Consider the following 23221-nt stretch of genomic DNA (forward strand, 5'->3'; position numbering starts at 1 on the left):
TTGAACTATGCCAGTGATGGCGAACCTTTTAGAGACCGAGTGCCCAAACTGCAACCCAAAACCCACTTATGTATCGTCGGGTGCCGGGTGGGCGTGGCCCATTGGGTGGGCGTGGCCCATTGGGTGGGCGTGGCTGTGGTGGTAACGGCAGACTGGGTGGGACTAAAAAGTTCAATCAACTCCAACTTTCCAAGATCATCTTTTTTCCTGCAAGAAGTTGAAATTGATTGATCGACTGAACCTTTTTTGGGGGACATGGCGGTGGAGGCCTAAAGCGAAAAGGTTTTATAAAACCAAGCTGAAGGCCTAGGACTGGGGCGACGGCCCGCATTCCCACAGAGAGGGCTCTGTGTGCCACCTGTGGCACGCATGTCATAGGTTCGCCACCACGGAACTATGGAGTCGTTTAATCCAGTTAGTCATCAAGTTACAACTGTACAGATTGTCTTCGATTTACAAACATTTATTTAGTAGCCGTTGGAAGTTACAGCAATACTTTGAAAAGTGTCTTAGGACCATCGCAGCATTCCTAGAGTCACAGCATCTAAATTCAGACCCTTGGCAACTGACTCATCTTTACGACGGTTTCAGTGTCCTGAGGGGGGTCATGTGATCCCCTTTTGTGACCTTCTGACAAGCAAAGGCATTGGGGGAAGCCAGATTCACTTAATAACCGTGTTACTGAATTTACGACTGAAATTGATTCATTTAACCAATGTGGTAAGAAAAGTAGTAAAATGGGGAAAAATTCACTGAACAAATGTCTCACTCAGCAACAGAAGGGTTCAAATTGTGGTCCTAAGTTGAGGACTACCTGTAATTGAGCCTGGCAATTACGGTCGTAGGTCATGAAGGTCGTAAAGTGGGTCATATGGAGGCATGACTCCTCAAGGAAGGAGTCTGCCATCACGTTGGTGGTCCTGCGTGCAAAGTAGGAAACTCCAGGCTGAGGATCGTGTGCTTTTTAATAATGTCTAAAACTTATTATTAACTTTATTTATTTGTACCTTGCCTTTATTATTTATACAAATAACCTAAAGCAGCGATCATTTTCTGCGTCGCGTGAGAAAAGCACATCTTCCTTCCCCTGTCCTGACCACTTTCTACAGGGGAATGATCGAGAGCATCCTGTCATACTGCATCACAGTCTGGTTTGGAAGTACCCCTGCTTCAGACAGGAAGGCGGTGCAGAGAGTGGTGAGGACAGCCGAAAAGATCCTTGGCAGTTCCCTCCCTCCCATCCAGCACATGGCACAGAAGCATTGCTTGAGCAGGGTCCGCATAATTGTCTGGGACGCTACACATCCTCTCCATGACCTGTGTTCCTTGTTCCCTTCTGGGAGGGGGGGGCTTCGTGGTATCCGTAGCAGAACATCCAGATTCAGCCATAGTTTCATTCCATACAGCATTAACCTTGTGAATTCTCAAGCTTCCTCCTTCCATTATATATTCAAGTTGGACAGTATTTAACATTTATTTGTTATGTATATGTAGGGGTGTGGGTCTATACATATGTTATATATAGTATGTTTAGGTGTGTGCCATGTATGTGTTTCACTTTGAGAGCCGGCAACTAAATTTCATTTTTAATGTGTGCCGTTGTGCTCACAGTAAAAAAAATGACAAAAAAGGTTATTTTATCACTCAACAACTGGGTTAGTAACTTAAGAACTGCAGTGATTCAGTTAACCATAGTTTATTGTTATGTATATGTGGGGGTGCGGGTCTGTAGATATGTTGTATACAGCATGTTTTTCAATGTGTGTTATGTATGTGTACATTTTGAAAGCAAGCAACTAAATTTCATTTTTAATGTGTGCCGTTGTGCCCACAGTAAAAAAATGACAATAAAGGTTATCTATCTATCTATCTATCTATCTATCTATCTATCTATCTATCTATCTATCTATCTATCTATCTCATCCATCATCTCTCAATAATAATAATAATAATAATAATAATAATAATAATAATAATAATAATAATAATAATAATAATAATAATAAAGTTGGAAGGGACCTTGGAGGTCATCTAGTCCAACCCCTGCTCAGGCAGGAAACCCTATACCATTTCAGACAAATGGCTGTCCAATCTCTTCTTAAAAACTTCCAGTATTGGAGCATTCAACATTCTCTCTCTCTCTCTCTCTCTCTCTCTCTCTCTCTATATATATATATATATATATATATATATATATATATATATATATATATATATATATATATATATATATATATAAATCATCTATCATCCATCTATTTATCATCTATCCATCCATCCACCTACCTACCTACCTGTTTATTCTAGAACACACCTCCCACCTTCTATTTTTCACTACAAGAACAACCCGGTGAGGTAGGCTGAGAGCAATTGACTGGCCAATAGTCAGTCACCATCTCACCCTCCCCATTTTTCTATCCTGGCGCCTTAAAACTTGGACCAAACTGACTGCTGGTCTTTTCAGTCAGGCCCAATTGTCTGAGCCGTGTCTAGAAAGAGAAGTCGTTACCTTTAATCGGTATTATTTACAGTTTCCTTTCTGATGCTTTTCTGATTTAAGATGTTTGGCCTTAACCATGTGAATAGAGGTGCGCTCCCAATTTGGTAAGACTTACATTTCTGTCTTCCCTTTTTTTCCCCCCAGGTATGTGGTTGATAGTGGGTTTGTGAAGCAGTTAAGCCACAACCCAAGAGTTGGCTTGGATGTGCTGGAGGTGGTGCCAATTTCGAAGTAAGCCTGATGGAAATCTTGGTTGAGCTTTGCATCCAGGTAGTCCTCAACTTACGACCACAATTCAGATAGGAACCTCTGTTATTATATGCAATGTGGTCATTAAGTCAGTCTGTCAACATCCAACTCGAGAATCCAAGTAATTCATTCCATTTTCGAAAAACTTACTGTTTATTGAATACATGGCATGGTAATGTCGAAGCAAAACTAACTCTGAGGTTCCCAGACGCCACTTCATAGAATTAAATAATAATTTACCCGGGCAAACCCCCAACCTCCCCCGTACTCCATGCAAACAATTTCACTTTGTTATGGGAACCGTCTGCTTCTTCTCCACACCCGCTGTGGTGTCCTTGGAAAGGTTTCAGACTCTCACGGTGTTCAGCAGAATCTAGAGGTTTTGTTTATGTCCAGATTGTGCAGGGGTCTGTAGATATTTTCTCAGCCCTCTTTCTGGCTCCTGAAATATAGATGTCCTCAGTGGAAGGCAGGCTGGTTGCGACTGTTTTTTTCTGCAGCCCTAACTCTTCATTGAAATCCATGTCCGTCTTGCTTGGTTGCAGTGCCAAACAAGACAGATATAGAGGCGCAGATGACAGACTCAGATTACTTCTCCTCCTCCGATCACTACCACATAACATTGTGGGAAACTTGCCTTGCCTCTTAAGACAGAGGGTCTTGAACCTGTGGCCAGCGGGCCACAGAAATGGCTGGCGAGGGCATGTACACATGCGTGCACCCCCACTTGTGCTGGCAGCCCCGTTTGCGCATGCGCGGGGTGCTACGCCACCATCAGCATCACACAGTCGCTAGCAGCCTGTTTGCGCATGTGCGTGGTCACTAGCGGCCTGTTTGCGGGTGCTAGCATCCCGCTTGCACGGCACGTAGGCACCAGCACTATCGCCTGCACTGCCGCGGGTGCACGCAGTTCACTTGCGCATGTGAGCAGGTACTGGCGCCATTGTACATGCGCCTGTTTGTGCATGCACGCGCGCACGGACACACTTCTCTGCTCTTCCCTTTCCCTCTGGGAACTCTGTCTTAAGACCAAAGAGGTCCACGAGCCAGGCAACATTTCAGAATTTTGTCCAATCAGAAGCTGAGATGTGTTTTTCAATGTACTGCCTCTAGGAGCGAGGCGGCGCAGCGTGCAGGCCGAGCCGGTAGAACGGCCTCTGGGAAATGTTTCCGGGTCTACAGCAAGGAATTCTGGGAACAGTGCATGCCTGACCACATGGTTCCAGAGATCCAACGGACCAGTTTGACCTCAGTGATGCTGACTTTGAAGTGCCTGGCCATCCACAATGTCATCAGGTAACCCTTGCACGGGTCTCATTCGACAAATGCTGAGTTAGGAAGCCATGTTCCGATTGGCGCTCACGGTCTGGAGCTATTGTTTTCTTCTCTGCCCAGCCTACCCTGCAAGTTTATTGTTGGGGAAGAGAAGTTGAAAATGTGGTACAGGTAGTCCTCAATTTATGACCACAACTGAGCCCATAATTTCTGTTGCTAAGCAAGATAGTTGTCTAGTGAGTTTGGCCCCATTTTACGACCTCCCTTGCCACAGTTGTTAAGTGAATCGCTGCAGTTGTTAAGTTAGTAAGGTGGTTGTTAAGTGAATCTGACTTTCCCCGTTGACTTGGCTTGTCAGAAGGGGATCGTGTAATCCCGGGATACCGCCACCGTCATAAATATGAGCCAGATGCCAAGCGTCCTGAGTTTTGATCCTATGGCTGTGGGGACGCTGCAGTGGTCACATGAAAAACGGTCCTAAGTCCCTTTTTTCAATGCCGCTGTAAGAAGTTCAGACAGTCACTAAACGAATGATTGTAAGCCGAGGACTACCTGTATTTGGAGATTATGTTTTCCAACCAGGAATTCTGCACAGCCTAAATAAATCAGATGGTGCTTTTATTGATTTCCACATTGGTTTTGCCAGCTCCACCAGGTAGACCGGATCAGGAAATCAACTCCACAGGAAGACTAAAGCTCATTTTGCTGAATTTGGCTAGAATTTACAGAATCTTATAAGTCTGATTGTGCTGCATGTCCTCTTCCTCCTCCTCCTCCTCTTCTTCCTCCCCCTCTTCCTTCTCCTCCTCCTCTTCCTCCTCTTCTCTTCTTCCTCCTGCCCCCTTTCCTCCTCTTCCTCCTCCTCCTCGAATTAGGGAGGTGTCTTCCTGAATCGCTTCCTAATGTTATCCCATTATTCTGGATTTTAAACATTTCAGTCCCTTTTAGTTAACAGTCCTCTCCTCTCTTCCATCAAGATCATCTTCTTTACCCTTGATAGATTTCCATATTTGGACCCTCCGGATGAGAAGCACATTCTAGTCGCCCTCAAGCAGCTCTATCAATGCGGAGCAATTGACAGGTAAACTGCAGAGCTTTCAAAGAAATAAATCTTGATTGGCAAGCCAGGGGAAGTCCAGGCAGTTCAAATGAATATAAAAATGTATTGCAAGCTCATGCTCTCTACAAGAATCTGATCTACTAACGGTCAGAGCGAATGGGCGGTAGAGAAGAGTCAACAGAATGAAAAGTGGGATGGATTCAGATCTCTTGTGGGGGCAAAGGGACTGAAGACTGAGGACACGTTTGACCCCTCCCTCAGGCTCAGCCTGGTCCTCTCCTACATTGATAAACTTAATGGGATGTTCCTGAGTCACCCAATGGGCTAATCTTCCCTAGGTGATGGTTGAACTGGGTGAGACAGTTAATTGAAGAATATACTCCTTCACGAATCTCCTCTCCCATCCTCAAATGCTAGGCAAGGTCACGTGACCAAATTGGGCCAGCTCATGGTTTGGCTTCCTCTGCCTCCTAACTTGTCCTGTGCCGTCCTCAAGGCTGCCTCTCTGGGCTGTGATGACTTGCTGCTCCCCATTGCAGCCATGTTGTCTGTGGAGAAGGTCTTCATTCATCCAGGTGAGAAAAAGGTGGGATTGGGAGATGGTGGCAGTGGCTGGTCATTATCCTGTCAAGACCCACATTTTACTATGGTGTGGTATGGTTGGAACCTGATCAGTCACAATCGCATATGTTCTGTGGGGAGAGGTAGTCGTGAAACCAGACTTCTAGGGAAGCAGAGATCTAGTACCTGGCTTCCTGGAAAGCAAGGATCTAGAATGAAGCTTCTGGAAAAGCAGAGATCTAGAATGAAACTTTCTGGGGAAAGCTGAGATCTAGAATGAATCTTCCAGGAAAGCAAGGTCTGGAATGAAGCTTCTGGGGGAAAGCAGAGATCTAGAATAAGGCTTCCATGAAAAATGGATGTCATATCTAGGGCCAGGCTTTCAGGAAAGTGAAAATCTAGGACCAGGCATCCAAGAAACTGGAGAACTAGGACCAAGCATCTAGGAAAGTGGAGATCTAGAACCAGGCACCCAGGAAAGCAAGAGATTTAAGAAGTGTATTTAATAAGTCACTGATTCCAGTTGCAAATGAGTGAACGCTGCAGGATGCATGATGATAACCAGGGTTGTCCAAAGATGATGGTCTCAGTAAACTGTTGATTTTTGACCTCTTTGGTCTTTGTGGCCAAAATAAATGGATGGTCCTGTGATGCTTTGAGCAATTTTAATCATTTATCATCACTCATTTTGCATTGTGGAACACCAGCGAAGCCAGAACGAAAGCATTACTGTAACATTGTCTTTCCTGAAAGCCCCTTTTTTCTAAACTACACTTTAGGTTGTGACAAAATCAACTGTAATGTGGTTTGGTTTGATTGATTTGGGATAGATTAGGGGCCATCAAGTCATTGTCAACTCTTAGCGACCACATAAATCATGACTTGTGGACTTCAACTCCCAGAATTCCTCAGCCAGGCACGCTGTTGAACAATAAATGGCCTTTTCTGTTGTCCTCCAAAATGATATGAAGTGTTGTTGTTGTTGTTAGCTGCGAAGTCGTGTCCGACCCATCGCGACCCTATGGACAACATTCCTCCAGGCCTTCCTGTCCTCTACCATCTTCTGGAGTCCATTTAAGCTCACGCCTACTGCTTCAGTGACTCCATCCAGCCACCTCATTCTCTGTCGTCCCCTTCTTCTATTGCCCTCGATCTTTCCCAGCATTAGGCTCTTCTCCAGTGAGTCCTTCCTTCTCATTAGGTGGCCAAAGTACTTGAGTTTTAGCTTCAGGATCTGGCCTTCTAAAGAGCAGTCAGGATTGATCTCCTCTAGGACTGACCGGTTTGATCGCCTTGCGGTCCAAGGGACTCGCAGGAGTCTTCTCCAGCACCACAGTTCAAAGGCCTCAATTCTTTGGCGCTCAGCCTTTCTTATGGTCCAACTTTCACTGCCATACGTTGCAACTGGGAAGACCATAGCCTTGACTATACGCACTTTTGTTGACAGGGTGATGTCTCTGCTTTTTAGTGTGCTGTCTAGATTTGCCATGGCTTTCCTCCCCAGGAGCAAGCGTCTTTTAATTTCTTGGCTACAGTCCCCATCTGCAGTGATCTTGGAGCCCAGGAAAATAAAATCTGTCACTACCTCCATTTCTTCCCCATCTATTTGCCAGGAATTGAGAGGGCCAGATGCCATGATCTTGGTTTTCTTAATGTTAAGTTTCAACCCAAGTTTTGCACTCTCCTTCTTCACCTGCAACAAGAGGCTCTTTAGTTCTTCTTCACTTTCTGCCATTAGAGTGGTATCATCTGCGTATCTTAGGTTGTTGATATTTCTTCCGGCAATCTTAATTCCAACTTTTGATTCATCTAGCCCTGCCTTTCTCATGATGTGCTCTGCATATAAGTTAAATAGGCAGGGCGACAGTATACAGCCTTGCCGGACTCCTTTCCCAATTTTGAACCAATCAGTGGTTCCGTGTCCAGTTCTCACTGTTGCTTCTTGACCCGCATATAGGTTTCTCAAGAGACAAATAAGATGGTCTGGTACTCCCATCTCTTTAAGAACTTGCCACAGTTTGTTATGATCCACACAATCAAAGGCTTTAGCATAGTCAATGAAGCAGAAGTAGATGTTTTTCTGGAACTCCCTAGCTTTCTCCATGATCCAGCGTATGTTGGCAATTTGATCTCTAGTTCCTCTGCCTCTTCGAAATCCTGCCTGCACTTCTGGTAGTTCTCGATCCACATACTGCTGAAGTCTAGCTTGTAGGATTTTAAGCATGACTTTACTAGCATGAGAAATGAGTGCAATGGTGCGATAGTTTGAACATTCTTTGGCACTGCCTTTCTTTGGAATTGGAATGTAAACTGATCTTTTCCAATCCTGTGGCCATTGTTGAGTTTTCCAAATTTGCTGGCAAATTGAGTGTAGCACTTTTACTGCATTGTCTTTTAAGATTTTGAATAGCTCAGCTGGAATACTGTCACTTCCATTAGCTTTGTTGTTGCTCAGCTTTTCTAAGGCCCACTTCACTTCACATTCTAGGATGTCTGGCTCGAGGTCAGTGACCACCTCATTGTGATTATCAGGGACGTTAAGCTCATTCTTGTATAGTTCTTCTGTGTAATTTTGCCACCTCTTCTTAATCTCTTCTGCCTCTGTTAGGTCCCTGCCATTTTGGTCCTTTATCATGCCCATTTTTGCATTAAACGTTCCCTTCATTTCTCCAATTTTCTTGAAAAGATCTCTGGTCCTCCCTATTCTATTATTTTCTTCTATTTCTTTGCACTGTTCATTTAAGAAGGCATTCTTATCTCTTCTAGCTATTCTCTGGAATTCTGCATTCAATTGGGTGTATCTTTCTTTTTCTCCCTTGCCTTTCGCTTCCCTCCTTTCCTCAGCTATTTGCAAAGCTTCCTCAGACAGCCATTTTGCTTTCTTGCATTTCTTTTTCTTTGGGATGGTTTTGGTTGCTACCTGTTGTACAATGTCGCGAACCTCTGTCCATAGTTCTTCAGGCACTCTGTCTATCAGATCTAATTCCTTAAATCTATTTGTCACCTCTACTGTATATTCAACAGGGATATGATTTAATTCATACCTGAGTGGCCTAGTGCTTTTCCCTACTTTCTTCAGTTTAAGCCTAAACTTTGCAAGGAGAAGCTCATGGTCTGAGCCACAGTCAGCTCCTGGTCTTGTTTTTACTGACTGTATAGAGCTTCTCCATCTTTGGCTGCAGAGCATATAGTCAATCTGATTTCTGTGTTGACCATCTGGTGATGTCCATGTGTAGAGCCGTCTCTTGGGTTGTTGGAAAAGAGTGTTTGCTATGACCATTGTATTCTCTTGACAGAATTCTATCAGCCTGTGCCCTGCTTCATTTTGCACTCCAAGGCCAAACTTGCCTGTTATTCCAGTTATCTTTTGGCTTCCTACTTTAGCATTCCAATCCCCCATGATGATAAGAACATCATTTTTTGGTGTTAGTTCTATAAGGTGCTGTAGTGCTTCATAGAACTGGTCAATTTCATCCTCTTCAGCACTGGTGGTTGGGGCATAGACCTGGACTACTGTGATATTGAATGGTTTGCCTTGGATTCGAACTGAGATCATTCTGTCATTTTGAGGATTGTATCCCAGTATTGCTTTTCCTACTCTTTTATTGACTATGAAGGCTACTCCATTTCTTCTGAGGGATTCTTGCCCGCAGTAGTATACCTGATGGTCATCTGAATTAAATTCACCCATTCCTGTCCATTTTAGTTCGCTGATACCTAAGATGTCAATGTTCAGTCTTGTCATCTCTTGTTTGACCACGTCCAGTTTTCCTTGATTCATGGATCTTACATTCCAGGTTCCTATGGAGAAAAAATCTTTACAGCATCGGACTTTCCTTTCACCACCAGACATATCCACAGCTGAGCGTCCTTTCGGCTTTGGCCCAGTCGCTTCATTCTTTCTGGCGCTACTAGTACTAGCCCTCTGCTCTTCCCCAGTAGCATATTGGACACCTTCCGACCTGAGGGGCTCATCTTCCAGCGTCATATCGTTTTGCCTTTTGGTACTGTCCATAGGGTTTTCATGGCAAAGATACTGGAGTGGTTTGCCATTTCCTTCTCCAGTGGATCACGTTTTGTCAGAACTCTCTGCTATGACCTGTCCGTCTTGGGTGGCCCTGCACGGCATAGCTTATAGCTTCATTGAATTACGCAAGCCCCTTCGCCACGACAAGGCAGTAATCCATGAAGGGGATGATATGAAGTAGAAAGTGCCAAACAGCAAAGTTTTCCAGAATAATTGTTTTTGGCAGCAAAAAGTCACTACTGGACAGATTTGTGGCTTGGAAAGTTTTGTACTGTGAATATCCTTTATTTATTTTTTTCCCCCTCTAACCTTGATGGTGCTTGAAAAAGCAAAAGAATCTTCTTTTTAAAAAGTGGTCATTATGTTGGGAGTTAGGAGAATCACTGCTCCTCCAGAAAGTGCAAAGACATTTGAAGACAGTTTTTAAGTAGGTTTGTTAAGCTTCTGCAAAGTTTAATACCTTTGTTTTGTCTCTTAAACGTTCTTCAGAAAAAAAAAATTAAACCAAAAGCATTCAGCCTGATCCACTCTAGGGATTCTCTACTATCCAAAAAAGGAATTTATGTTTTTTTTTTTAAAAAAAAAATGTAAATTTATTTATACACACAATATTCTTTTTTCCTTCCTGTTTTCCACACAACAACCCTGTGAGGTGGGTTGGGCTGAGAGAGGGACTGGCCCAAAGTCACCCAGCCAGCTTTCATCCTTAAGGCAGGACTAGAACTCATTGTCTTCTGGTGATTGGCCCAAAGTCACCCAGCAGGCTTTCATTGGCTAAGACGGGAGTAGAATTCACAATCTCCCGGTTTCTAGTCTGGTGCCTTAACCACTAGCCCAGGGATAGGCAACCTTGGCTCTTTTATGACTCGTGGACTTCAACTCCCAGAATTCCTGAGCCAGCCATGCTGAGGAGAAAGGGAGAGGTTTCCATGCTGAGCCATGCCAGCTCAGGAATTCTGGGAGTTGAAGTCCATGAGTCGTAAAAGAACCGAGGTTGGCTACCCCTGCACTAGACCAAACTGGCTCTCAAAATAATTTAATTATTAATAAGTATGTATGGTTAAATAATAGGGACGCAGTGGCTCAGTGGGTTAGGATGCTGAGCTTGTCGATCAGAAGGTCGGCAGTTTGGCGGGTCGAATCCCGAGTGCCGCATAACAGAGTGAGCGCCTGTTACTCGTCCCAGCTTCTGCCAACCTAGCAGTTCGGAAGCACGTACAAATGCAAGTAGAAAAATAGGGACCACTCCGGTGGGAAGGTAACAGCGTTCCGTGCGCCTTTGGCGTCTAGTCATGCCGGCCACATGACCATGGAGACGTCCTCGGACAAGCGCTGGCTCTTCGGCTTTGAAACGGAGATGAGCACCAGCCCCTAGAGTCGGAAACGACTAGCACGCATGTGCGGGGGAACCTTTACCTTTATGGTTAAATAATAATTAAAAATCAAATAATCATACATAATAGTTAATAATTACTCATAACAATTTATCCCCAACCTGGTCTTTCAGGTCTTCTAGTGGTACCCCCATCGCTGCTGTGAGTCCCTTCACTCTTGCTGTTGGTCACCCACTTCTTCTCTTTCCTTCTACCTTTCCCGCTATCAGAGCTTTCTCCAGAGCGCTAGGTCTTCACATCATATGTCCAAAATAGGATAATTTGAGCCTGGTCATCGGTGCTTTGCGTAAGAACGCTGGGTTGATTTATTTGACGATACATCGGTTTGTTTTCTTGTTTATCCATGGTCATCTCAGGGGGCTTTTCCAACACCCAATTTCAAAGGCATGCAGGTTCTTGCTATGAAAGGCGCTTTTTTCGAGAGGCAACTGGACTCTCTGTTTTGTTTTTTTCTTGGAAGATGTTTCGCTTCTCATGCAAGAAGCTTCTTCAGCGCGAAGAAGCGAAACGTCTTCAAAGAGAAAAACCAAGCAAGTCCAGGTGCCTCTCGAAAAGGCACCTTTGACACAACCATGATCTGGATGACTGGGGACCTCCATAGACATTCGAAGGTAGGAAGGAAGGAAGGAAGGAAGGAAGGAAGGAAGGAAGGAAGGAAGGAAGGAAGGAAGGAAGGAAAAGGAAGGAAGGAAGGAAGGAAGGAAGGGGAAAGGAAAGAAAGAAAGAAAAAAGAAAGGAAAGAAAAGAAAAGAAAGAGAAAGGAAAAGGAAAGAAGAAAGGGAAAGAAGAAAAAGAAAGAAAGAGAAAGAAAGAAAGAGAAAAAGAAAGAGGGAGGGAGGGAGGGAGGGGATGCCTGTCTAAAAAACAACCTTAAATATGATTGTATAAAATTGGTGTCACTGCATCTACAACCTGGCTCTGTTGAATCACAGTTGTAAAGAGAACCTGGGGAAAAATGACTGCAAACTGTTCTCTAAATATAGAAAACCTATATATATATAGGCTGTGATTAGGAATTTGAAAATGTTGAGATTCAGTTTAGAAAAGTGTTTCAGAGCGCACGGCAGCTCCCATGCTCCCTGGAGCACGTTTGCTGGCCATCAAATCAAAATTGGCCTTCGGGGAGTCTAATTTTGAGGTCTGGATAACATCTGTCATTGTTCAAGTTGCTAAGTTCTTTAAATGGTATTACCTGTAGGCAGTTTATTAAAAAAAAAAAGGTAGCAGCCAATCCAGTGCTTCTTGAATGATGGTGAGTTTGCTTTTCAAAGGAAAGAAAGAGAGAGAGAGAGACAGAGACAGAGACAGAGAGAGAGAGAGAGAGAGAGAGAGAGAGAGAGAGAGAGAGAAAGAAAGAAAGAAAGAGAAAGAAAGAAAAAGAGAAAGAAAGAAAGAAAGAAAGAAAGAAAGAAAGAAAGAAAGAAAGAAAGAAAGAAAGAAAGAAAAAATTATTTCAATTTCCACCTTCCTTAGGGGATCCACAGAAGCAGAAGGAAGCTGAGCTACGGCACCAAAAACTCTCTCTAGAAATGGGAGGACACAATGACTTTACGACTCTCCTGAACATCTTTGAGCAATGCAAAGCAAGGTAACCGAATAGTCTTCAGAGAATTGGCTGAATGCAAAACTGGACCAGGGAATATTTAGTCCTCAAGGCTGGTCTGGCAGCAAGATATGATAAATGGCTAGAGCAGAGTTGTCCAATCTTGGCAACTTTGAGACCTATGGATGTCAGATCTCCCAGAATTCCCTAGCCAGCCATGCTGAAGTCCTCCCATCCCCCTTTCTGAAGGTTTCGTCTGGTTTAGCTTTTAAGCCTGGAGAAAGTCTGCCAGATGCTTATGTATGTAAATTGCTTCCTGGTAGCCTGGTATGGCTATACCAGGGGTAGGCAACCTTGGCTCTTTTATGACTCGTGGACTTCAACTCCCAGAATTCCTGAGCCAGCCATGCTGAGGAGAAATGGAGAGGTTTTCATGCTGAGCCATGCTGGCTCAGGAATTCTGGGAGTTGAAGTCCACAAGTCATAAAAGAGCCAAGGTTGCCTACCCCTGGGCTATACAGTAGTTATAAAACCTCTTGACCAGAATCTCCTTGTTAACCTTATGCCAATTGTGTCACCTCCTATTTGCAAATTAAAAGTTGGTTGCATTTAACCTGGAGGAGGGATGCCGAACCTTGGCAACTTTAAGACCAGGGGACTTCAACTCCCAGAATTCCTATCCAATATAGCTAGAACACAATCTAGGTTAGAAGTGTCCAACCTTGGCAACTTTAAGATCAGTGGACTTTAGCATGGCTGGCTGGGGAATTCTGGGAGTTGAAGTCCACAGGTCTCAAAGTTACCAAGGTTGGACACCCCTACTCTAGAATTTTAAGAAAAGCTGTTGATAGCAAAAAGGACAGAGGTAGAGATGGGGAATACATTTCTGCTTATCGGGAAAATTATATTAGTGTTTTTCAAACTTGGCAACTTTAAGGTGTGTGGACTTCAGCTCCCAGAATTCTCTAACCAGCTGGATTTCCACTCCCAGAATTCCCCCAGCCAGCATGCTTTGAGATGGCTGGATTTCCACTCCCAGAATTCCCCAGCCAGCATACTTTCAGATATGTTGAATTCCATCAGTATTCTTCAGCCAGATGGGTGGACTTCAACTCCCAGAATTCCCCAGCCAGCATGACTGGCAGGGAAATTCTGGCAGTTGAAGTCCACGCCTCTGAAAGTTGCCAAGTTTGTAAAAACACTGTGTTAAGTGGTGGAAAGCTGGTAGTAGAGGATTTTTCATGAGAATATTATGATGGTGGGAAATTCTTCCCCCCTTCTCAAGCAGAAATCTGGATGAGCTGGAAGTTGTAACTACCGTTTCTTCAAGTTGTCATGGCACATCATACTTAAGCAAGGAGTCATTAATATTTTCAAGTGGCGTGAACATTCACAAAGATACAGATATATGAATGAGATCCCTGAGGCTGTGGACAAAATGGGAATGTCTCAAAACCGTTATAGGGATGAATGGATATTTGGGATATTTCAAGGTCAGGTTTTTTTTTGGGGGGGGGGTAGGCAAAAAGGACCATTATACGTTTTATCTTGAAAAAGAAATTTAAACAACTGGTACAAATCCCACTTTAATGAATTCATTAAGTAATGAATACTGGAGTTTTTCTATTCAGCATCCAAGATTTTGAATATTCATTTCTTGACTTCTGGACAATAAACCAAACCAATAAGGCTCACTGTAAATCTTTGCTTCTGGGTTTTATTTTGCTATTGAGCACATAACAATATATTTTAAAATGCATATTTTTTCTGAACCTTCTGAATTTGCAAACAAGGACATCGAAATATGCTTCAAGAGAATAGGCCACTTCATGAGATCTGGCACCTATACTAGCCCTTCACCTCTGCCCCCTGTCTAAGTCAGTCTGCTCCTTCCTGGCTACAGGGATACAGCAAAATGCAGCCTATACGTTTTCTACTGGGTGGGAAACAATATACTGTATTTTCTGGCGTATAAGACTACTTTTTAACCCATGAAAATCATCTCAAAAGTTGGGGGGTCGTCTTATACGCCGGGTCGTCTTATACGCCGGAAAAAAAACATAAATCAGTCGAGTGTCCCCGTTCTTGCAAAGCCGGGCCGCCCCGCGCAACCGAGCTATCTCCGGCGTGGCTCCAGGCCGCCAGGCCGTTCCAAATTCCACAAACTTCCGGGGACTTCTGGCGGGCCTGGCGCCCCTCTCGCCCGCAGACCACACAGCGGCCCTCACCAGCCGGCCTCGGCATGGCTGCCCCAAGCCTGCCTCTCTAGCGCATGTATTTTCCGGAGTATAAGACGAAAAACCTTAAAAAATCTTCTTAAAAGTCGGGGGTCGTCTTATACGCCGGGTCGTCTTATACGCCGGAAAATATGGTAATTTTATTCCTTTTCCTGCCTTGATGCTCTTCTCCAGCGAGTCTCCTTCTGTTTGGTGTCAAGAAAATTGGGTCCACTGGAGAGCTGTGAAGCTGGCATTCAGTGTGGAACGACAGCTTCGTGAAATCATCAACAGGCTGAAACAGGTAAATCAAAGCTTGCCAATGGAGCTTGGATTACTTCTTGCTTGCTTTGATCTTCTATCAATCAGAGATCATCTAGCACTGTCCGAGATCTATCAGTCTATCTGTTTTTCTAAGACCTTTTGGAGAACAGCAATCCAGTCAAGGACTAGCGATAATGCTAGAGTGTGCACAGCCTTATTGTGCGAGATAACCCAGGAGTTATCACAGTAAACAGTGGTCTATATTAAATGTTGGTTTATCTTACACTATCTACAATATCAGACACCAGAAACAATATACATACACGTGCTAATACACACCACCGTTACAGCAGGAAACGGAAGAGAGAGAACACATCAGCGGAACCTTCCCTTTATACAAAGGCTCTTCAAGAGACACAGACCCTGCTGGCTCTTAAAGAGACACAGACCCTGCTGAGTCATTCCCTTCATTACATCTTACATTACATGAGCTGGTTAACTGTTAAATCATTACCTTGACAGATAATACCTTTTTTAAAAAAAATCCATAGTAAAGAACATAATAAAATTATAATGATAATCATCGTCATGATTTTTATAAAATTGCAACACCACCCCCCAAAAAGCAAAAGGCCTAAACAAAACAGTTTTCTTTAACCCCAATAAAAAGAATATTTCTTTCTGGGATTTTGTTCTCCAGCTGCCAGACTTCCAAAAGGAAGATTTTGATGGTTCCCGAAACGAGATCCTAAGGAGGTGTTTGTGCGCAGGTTATTTTGCCAACGTGGCACGTAGGTAAGGCCTTCCATTTGGGGTGGGATGGAGGTGGGGGGGCTGAAGTCAATGTAGGGCAGACAGCGATGCCCAAAGCATGCAGCCTTTGGGGTCGTAATTTTTGCTGCAGAGTTGCAAGGGGCTTTTGTGATTTCCTCCCAACTGGAGTCCTTGGGGAATTTGGGGGACATTCTGGCATTGGGGCAAAGCAACTTCATCTTCTCTCCCCCCTTTTTTCCCCCCTTGGGCTCTAATTCCAGGTCTGCAGGAAAGTCTTTTCGCACCATGGATGGCCACGGTAGCGTGGCCTATATTCATCCATCATCTGCTGTAAGTTGCCTCTTCTGGTTAATTATTGTCTGGTGGTGGAGATTTTGCTCTAAAGACCTGGCGAGAAAAGCCTCTTGAGCCGAACCTTTGCATTTTGGACTTTCCTGGATCTGTCATTCAGCTGCTTAGTTTTTGGGATGGGGGCTTAGAGTAAAGCACTGGGCATCACTCTGCAATAAGTTACCTTTGATTCTTCTAATAGGAACATTCCTGTTAGATAATATAATCTTTATTATCATGTTTTTTTAACTGTGGGCACACTGGCACATATCAACAATGAAATTCTGTTGCCTGCTCTCAGAAGTGTACACATACACAACACGTGTATAAACACATGCTATACATGTGTTGAGATGTGTTTGAATATTAGTAGCTTGGATTGGTAGCTGGGCTGTAGGCTTGATCTCTGGGCTTGGTAATTAGGTTAATTACTTAATTACCAAGTGCCGGAGAAGAAATGAACAACCCATATACATATGTATAGACCTACGCCCTTACATATAAATATGTATGTGTATTGCATGTTTTATTTGTGCTATGTATGTGTACACTCTTGAGAACAGGCAAATGAATTTCATTTTTAATGTGTGCCTCTGTGCCAACAGTAAAAAATGACAATAAGGACTAGACTAGACTAGACTAGACTAGACTAGACTAGGAATAGAATAGAATAGAATAGAATAGAATAGAATAGAATAGAATAGAATAGAATAGAATAGAATAGAATAGAATAGAATAGAATAGAATGAAATAAGAATAGAATAGAATGAAATAAGAATAGAATAGAATAGAATAGAATAGAATAGAATAGAATAGAATAGAATAGAATAGAATAGAATAGAATAGAATAGAATAGAATAGAAGAGTTGGAAGGGACCTTTGAGGTCTTCTAGTCCAACCCCCTGCTCAGGCAGGAAACCCTATACCATTTCAGACAAATGGCTGTCCAGTCTCCTCTTAAAAACTTCCAGTGATGGAGCATTCACAGCTTCTGGAGGCAGGTTGTTCCACTGGTTAATTATTCTCACTGTCAGGAAATTTCTCCTTAGTTCCAGGTTGCTTCTCTCCTTGATTAGTTTCCATCCGTTGCTTCTTCTCCTGCCCTCAGGTGCTTTGAGGTTATCTTATTTCCCAACCTCCAGGTTTGTTGTCCACAGAAGGAAACCCATTCAGATGTTCCACCATGATGAAATACCGGTTGTCCTTGACTTACAACAGTTCATTTAATGACCATTTGAAGTTACTACGGCACTGAAAATAGTGACGTATGATCATTTGACACATTTACGACTGTTGCAGTTCCCCACGGTCATGTGATCCAAAATTCAGACACTTGGCAACTGACTCATAGTTATGACGGTTGCAATACCCTGGATCCATGTGATCACATTTTGTAACCTTATAAGCAAAGTCAATGGGGAATCCAGATTCACTGAACAACCGTGTTGCTAATTTAACAACGGCAGTGATTTACTTAACAACTGTGGCACAAAAGGTCATAAAATGGGGAAAAACTCAGTTTAACAAAGGTCTCACTTAGCAACAGAACCTTTGGGTTTAATTGTGTTCATATGTCCAGGACTACACATAGCACAGGTCAGGGGAAAAAACCCTATTGCCATCCAGAAACAATAATTTCATTTCATGTATATGTATCCCAGCTTTGTCATTTTTACAAATAACACAAGGAGGCAAGTATTTCCAGTGCCTATCTCCTGCTTGAGCAGGGGCTGGACTAAATGACCTCCAAGATCCCTTCCAACCCTATTGTTCTATGTTCTACCTAAAACCCTGGACCGCTTTTAGCTCTTTGATCAGGAAGACCAGCTGGACTGGATCCTCTTCCATGACGTTGTGGTGACCTCCAAGATTTACTTGAGGACGGTGTGTCCAATTCGCTATGCCTGGGTGCAGGATCTACTTCCTCGGCTCCACCAGGTTGATGCTTATGAGCTGAGCAGCGTGGCCCGGGAGAACATGACAGAGGAGGAAATGGCTAATTGGAGGAGGAAGGAAGACCTCAAAAGACAGAACGGTGAGCTTCAAAGTGGTGGGACATTCAGTAGGTCATCCGTGTCTAGGTTGGGTGGCTTGAGACACGAGGTGTCAGACCTGCCACAACTTGCTCCCTTAGCTAAGAAATACCCTCGATTCCATTTGTAGTGAAAGTTAAAAAAAAGGTAAAGGTTCCCCTGCACATGCGTGCTAGTCGTTTCCGACTCTAGGGGCCGGTGCTCATCTCCGTTTCAAAGCCGAAGAGCCAGCGCTTGTCCGAGGACGTCTCCGTGGTCATGTGGCCGGCATGATTAGATGCCAAAGGTGCACGGAACGCTGTTACCTTCCCACCGTAGTGGTCCCTATTTTTCTACTTGCATTTTTACGTGCTTTCGAACTGCTAGGTTGGCAGAAGCTGGGACGAGTAACAGGCGCTCACTCTGCTATCTGGCACTCGGGATTCGACCCGCCAAACTGCCGACCTTCTGATCGACAAGCTCAGCATCCTAACCCACTGAGCCACCGCGTCCCTTTTAGTGAAAGTTATGCTTTACTAAAAGCCAAGTGGATTACAATATAGCAGGGGGTCTTCTTCAAACGTGGCCCTTTTATGACTGGTGGACCTCAACTCCCAGAATTCCTCAGCCAGGCTGAGGATTTCTGGGAGGTGAAGTCCACCAGTCATAAAAGGGCCACATTTGAAAACCCCTGCCGTATAGCAAAGCTAGAACTGAAGTTCTCACGCCAATGTTTCCCAGTTAACTTTCCCCCATCCAGTTCCTCTTCTCCTCTGGTCCCTTACTATCCAAATGAATACTTGAATAAATTGTTTTGGGAACGCTCTCTTCAACAGCGGGCTGGCCATTGCATTCCATTCCCAGAGCTTTGACCTTGAGACGGGGTCTCTGGAAAGCACGATGAGCTGGTAGCTTTCCCCCTCCGCTCCCGTCCAGCTGCCTCCCCCCCATAGTTCATGGCGGACTGGCAGCTAGCCAATGCAAAGCTCAAGTGTACGACGGCAGCTTTGACAGGAGGAGACGGCGTATGGTTTGTAAATGGGAGACCCTTCTGCTCTTTTGTCATGTAGAACAGAGGCCCCCAACCTTTTGGGCACCGGGGACCGATTCCATGGAGAGAGGTTTTTCCATGGACTGGAGGGGGCGTGATTTTGTGTGCTGCCTGCATCCCACAGATGGGACTTTGCTTGTTTGTGCAGACCGGTTGTTGGCGTGCTGCGGCCCGGTACCGGTCCACGGCCTGGGGGTTGGAGACCCCTGATTTTACAACTCTTATTTTTTTGTCTTCAGAAAAGGCACCAGGTGAAGCCGCCAGGAAGATGGAGAAGCGGAACGACGAGCAGTCAATCAGAGACGCCCGCGCTCGGTTCCTAGAGAGGAAGCAGCAAAGAGTGCGAGAATCCGGCATTTCTTCTAAAAACTCCAGCTAGGCTGGTCACTATCACCAGCCCATCAATCTGGTTCCTATTGGGATGGTTTTCATTTTTGGACCAGAGCGTACATTGCTGGCGGTAGCTGGGAAGAAAAGTAGAAGGCCCCAGACCCAGAAATGTTTGGAGAATCCCCTTATCTCTGCCGTGGAATAATTACTGTCTAATATGCAAGAACTAGTCAGCAGAGATGAAGCAGCATTGAGGGCGGTAGTTGTTAAGTCATCGGAGTTAGTGAGAATTTCTGCTTTCTTACCGAGACCCATCGTCCCTTTGCAAGATCCATTTTAAGGATCAGGATTAATCTCAGACTCCAAGCTGGTTGCTAAGAAGCAGACCGTTTGGATTGCATTGGCCACAAACTCCAGTGTTTCTGAAGTCACGTCTTAAACCACAGGTAGTCCTTGCCTTAATGACCGTAATGCAGCCTACCCATCACGGTCCTAACTATGACAGTTGTAAATCAGGTCACGCATCATTGGCCCAATTTTACGACCTTTTCTTGTGGTGGCCATTAATCAAACCAATGGGTTGCTATCAGCCATTTTTGCCCAAAACTAAGTAAACGCCAGTTTTGGTCAAAACGTCATAAAACGCAGCTATGTGACCTCAGAATGTTGCAAATAGCCATAAATGCGACTCTTTGCCGGATGCCTGAACTATGACCACATGACAACAGAGTTGTCGACAAGGGTTGTCAGAACGTAGAATTTGGGTTGTAAATACCCCCAGGGAGTTTTGTCATAATTTCAAATAGTATAATAATAATTATAGGGACGCGGTGGCTCAGTGGGTTAGGAGGCTTAGCTTGTCGATCAGAAGGTCGGCAGTTTGGCGGGTCGAATCCCGAGTGCCGCGTAACAGAGTGAGCGCCTGTTACTCGTCCCAGCTTCTGCCAACCTAGCAGTTCGAAAGCACATAAAAATGCAAGTAGAAAAATAGGGACCACTCCGGTGGGAAGGTAACAGCGTTCCGTGCGCCTTTGGCGTCTAGTCATGCCGGCCACATGACCACGGAGACGTCCTCGGACAAGCGCTGGCTCTTCGGCTTTGAAACGGAGATGAGCACCAGCCCCTAGAGTCGGAAACGACTAGCACGCATGTGCGGGGAACCTTTACCTTTAATAATAATAATTATTATTATTATTTATTACTCACTAAGCAAGTCGAGGACTATCTGTATAAATCCAAATTAGTTTACCTTTACCTGTCCGTGGGGTCCCTTGCAGTGTATCCCATGAATTTACAGTAACTTGAAAATTCATTACACGCAACTAAGATATAGTGAGTTAAAAAGCCAGTTTGCAGTTGCACTGAAATCAACAGCAAACCGACGAGGATTTTTGATAGCTGAACACCAGGGCACCATCATAATAAATCCTGATTCTTTCTCTTCTCCAAATTTGAAGGGGGGGGGGGCGGAATCCTGAAATGAATATATTTAACTTTTTGAAGATCTTGCTTCTAGTTTTTATCTACAGCCACTGATATTTTTCCCCCCTGGCTGGTGCAATTTGAATTTAGCGTTATGACATCAGAATTATTTGGGTAAGTTACAATTTCAAACGGGAGCTTTTTTGTTCAGTTTGTTGTTTCATATTTCTGAGTTGCACTGTGCGCCTGTAGTATATTCTGCAGTAGCTGCCTTCACTTTGTAGAATATGGAAATAAATTTTGTACTCTTGCTTATAAATCTCTGATGGCTCAAACTGCATTCCTGCCTGCCTGACCGTATTGTCTTGTCTGTTGGAGAACGCCAACCAAGAATGAACATCGCTCTTGGATGACTGCAATGCTCTTTTTGCGGAGGGAATATTTATTTATCAAATGCATCTCTAGGACTGCCACAATCCAAACAATTCTTAGCAGATTACACGGGGGTGGGGGGGAAATGCAAAATAAAACATACCTGGGACCTAAAATAAAAATGTACAATGGCAGTGCAACAATGCAAGGGAAAAAGAACAGAGAAAGAGGACAATGTTGAATTAAAAGAAATAAGAAAAATAAGAACTTTCAAAAGGCTGAAAGAGGATCCATCTGATTGCTATCATTTTACTACTGTATTAACCCTGTACATGCACGACCAAATGGGATCGTAGTTGCCTTCTATTGTGTGAACTCAGCCAGTGTGGAATAGGTGGGCCTTGAGTTATGGCTGGTTGCTTAGTGACTGTCCAAAGTTACGACTTACATTCAAAGGTTTGATGCCCCCCATCCCCCCCCCTGCCGGGGCCTGGTCTTGTAACTGGTTTGTAGTGTTCTGTGGTCACATGACTGCAATTTACAATATTTTTTTGCCGGAAACTTTATGTCCAGTTTCCAGCCAAAAAACAAACAAAAACCATCCATTGTGGACAATGGATTTACTTAACAACTGTGTTGCTCATTTAATGACGGGGGCATTCACTTAACTACCTCCACAAAAGAAGCTCGTAAAATCAGGCACAGCCATGTGATGACCCACTTAATGACTGCCCTGACTTATAATTGTAATTCTGGTCTCAACACAGTTGTAAGTTGAGGACAGCCTGTGTGTAAAACGTCCAGAGAAGTTAGTGCCCAGAAATATTGTTAACAAGGCACAGTCCTTGACTTCTGACCATGTGCCATGTTCCTTTTAGGTTTAAAGCAGAGGCCCCCAACCTTTCAGACACCAGGGACTGGTTCCATGGGGAGACATTTTTCTGTGAACCAGAGAGGGCATGGTTTCGTGTGTTATCTGCATTCCACGGATGGGGCTCCGTTTTTTGCGTGGACCGGTTTCTGGCATGCCGCAGCTCGGTGCTAGTCCACAGACCAGGGCTTGGGGACCCCTGGTTTAAAATCCAATAAATCTTGTAAGGGGTATCTGTGGTTGGTGGTGGGGTGTGTGTGCCAAAAAAGAAAATTTAAAAGTAGGGAATTCTGGGAGTTGAAGTTCACACAACTTAAAGCCTGCTGCCTGGGGAATTCTGGGAGCTGAAATTGACGCAACTTAAAGCCTGCTGGGTGGGGAATTCTGGGAGTTGAAATTGACACAAAGCCTACTGGGTGGGGGAATTCTGGGAGTTGAAATTGACACAACTTAAAGCCTACTGGCAGGGGAATTCTGGGAGTTGAAACTGGCACAACTTAAATATGCTGGCTGGGGAATTCTAGGAACTGAAATCCTGCCCTTTTTTATTGGCATTGCGACACATGTAATCAAAGAGGGGCTTCAATTGTGCAGTCATGACGGTCATACGTTTTTGACCTCTCCCACTCCATAAACACCCTGGAGGAAATTATTATTATTCTATTCCCCCCCCTTTAGATCAATCAATCAATAGAGGGAGTAGCATAGCTTGTGCAAAAGCTTTTTTCTTTTTGTGCAAAAAAAGGGTGCTGGAATGCCATTCTGAGCGTTCTATGAGAAAAAAGCCCTGCTTTTATGTTTTAATCTTATGATTTTAAAAATATTGTAAGTTGCCCCAAACTTCGCCAGGTGCATACAAATTGCATACAAATATTATATAATTGGTAAATAAAGGTAGAACATATGTTAAATATACATCAAATGATAATATGCTTCCCTACAAAGTCAATTCGTGCTCAATGACAGACCA

General features: G+C 44.0%; 1 protein-coding gene across 1 annotated transcript in view; it reads left to right on the forward strand.

Annotated features, from left to right (window-relative positions):
• DHX40 (DEAH-box helicase 40) overlaps window positions 1–21327 on the forward strand; it is a 39019-nt gene extending 17692 nt beyond the window's left edge. Inside the window, exons 9-18 of the mRNA XM_081313846.1 lie at window positions 2645–2731; window positions 3863–4045; window positions 5025–5105; window positions 5502–5670; window positions 12551–12654; window positions 15021–15129; window positions 15790–15884; window positions 16124–16193; window positions 18000–18228; window positions 19496–21327. Coding sequence (XP_081169972.1) covers window positions 2645–2731; window positions 3863–4045; window positions 5025–5105; window positions 5502–5670; window positions 12551–12654; window positions 15021–15129; window positions 15790–15884; window positions 16124–16193; window positions 18000–18228; window positions 19496–19635 — 1267 coding nt within the window. The 3' untranslated portion in view covers window positions 19636–21327. The remainder of the gene's footprint in view (window positions 1–2644; window positions 2732–3862; window positions 4046–5024; window positions 5106–5501; window positions 5671–12550; window positions 12655–15020; window positions 15130–15789; window positions 15885–16123; window positions 16194–17999; window positions 18229–19495) is intronic.
• Window positions 21328–23221: the final 1894 nt, after the last annotated feature.

The sequence above is a fragment of the Vipera berus genome (genome assembly GCF_964194415.1).
Source record: "Vipera berus genome assembly, chromosome: 1".
NCBI lineage: Eukaryota > Metazoa > Chordata > Lepidosauria > Squamata > Viperidae > Vipera > Vipera berus.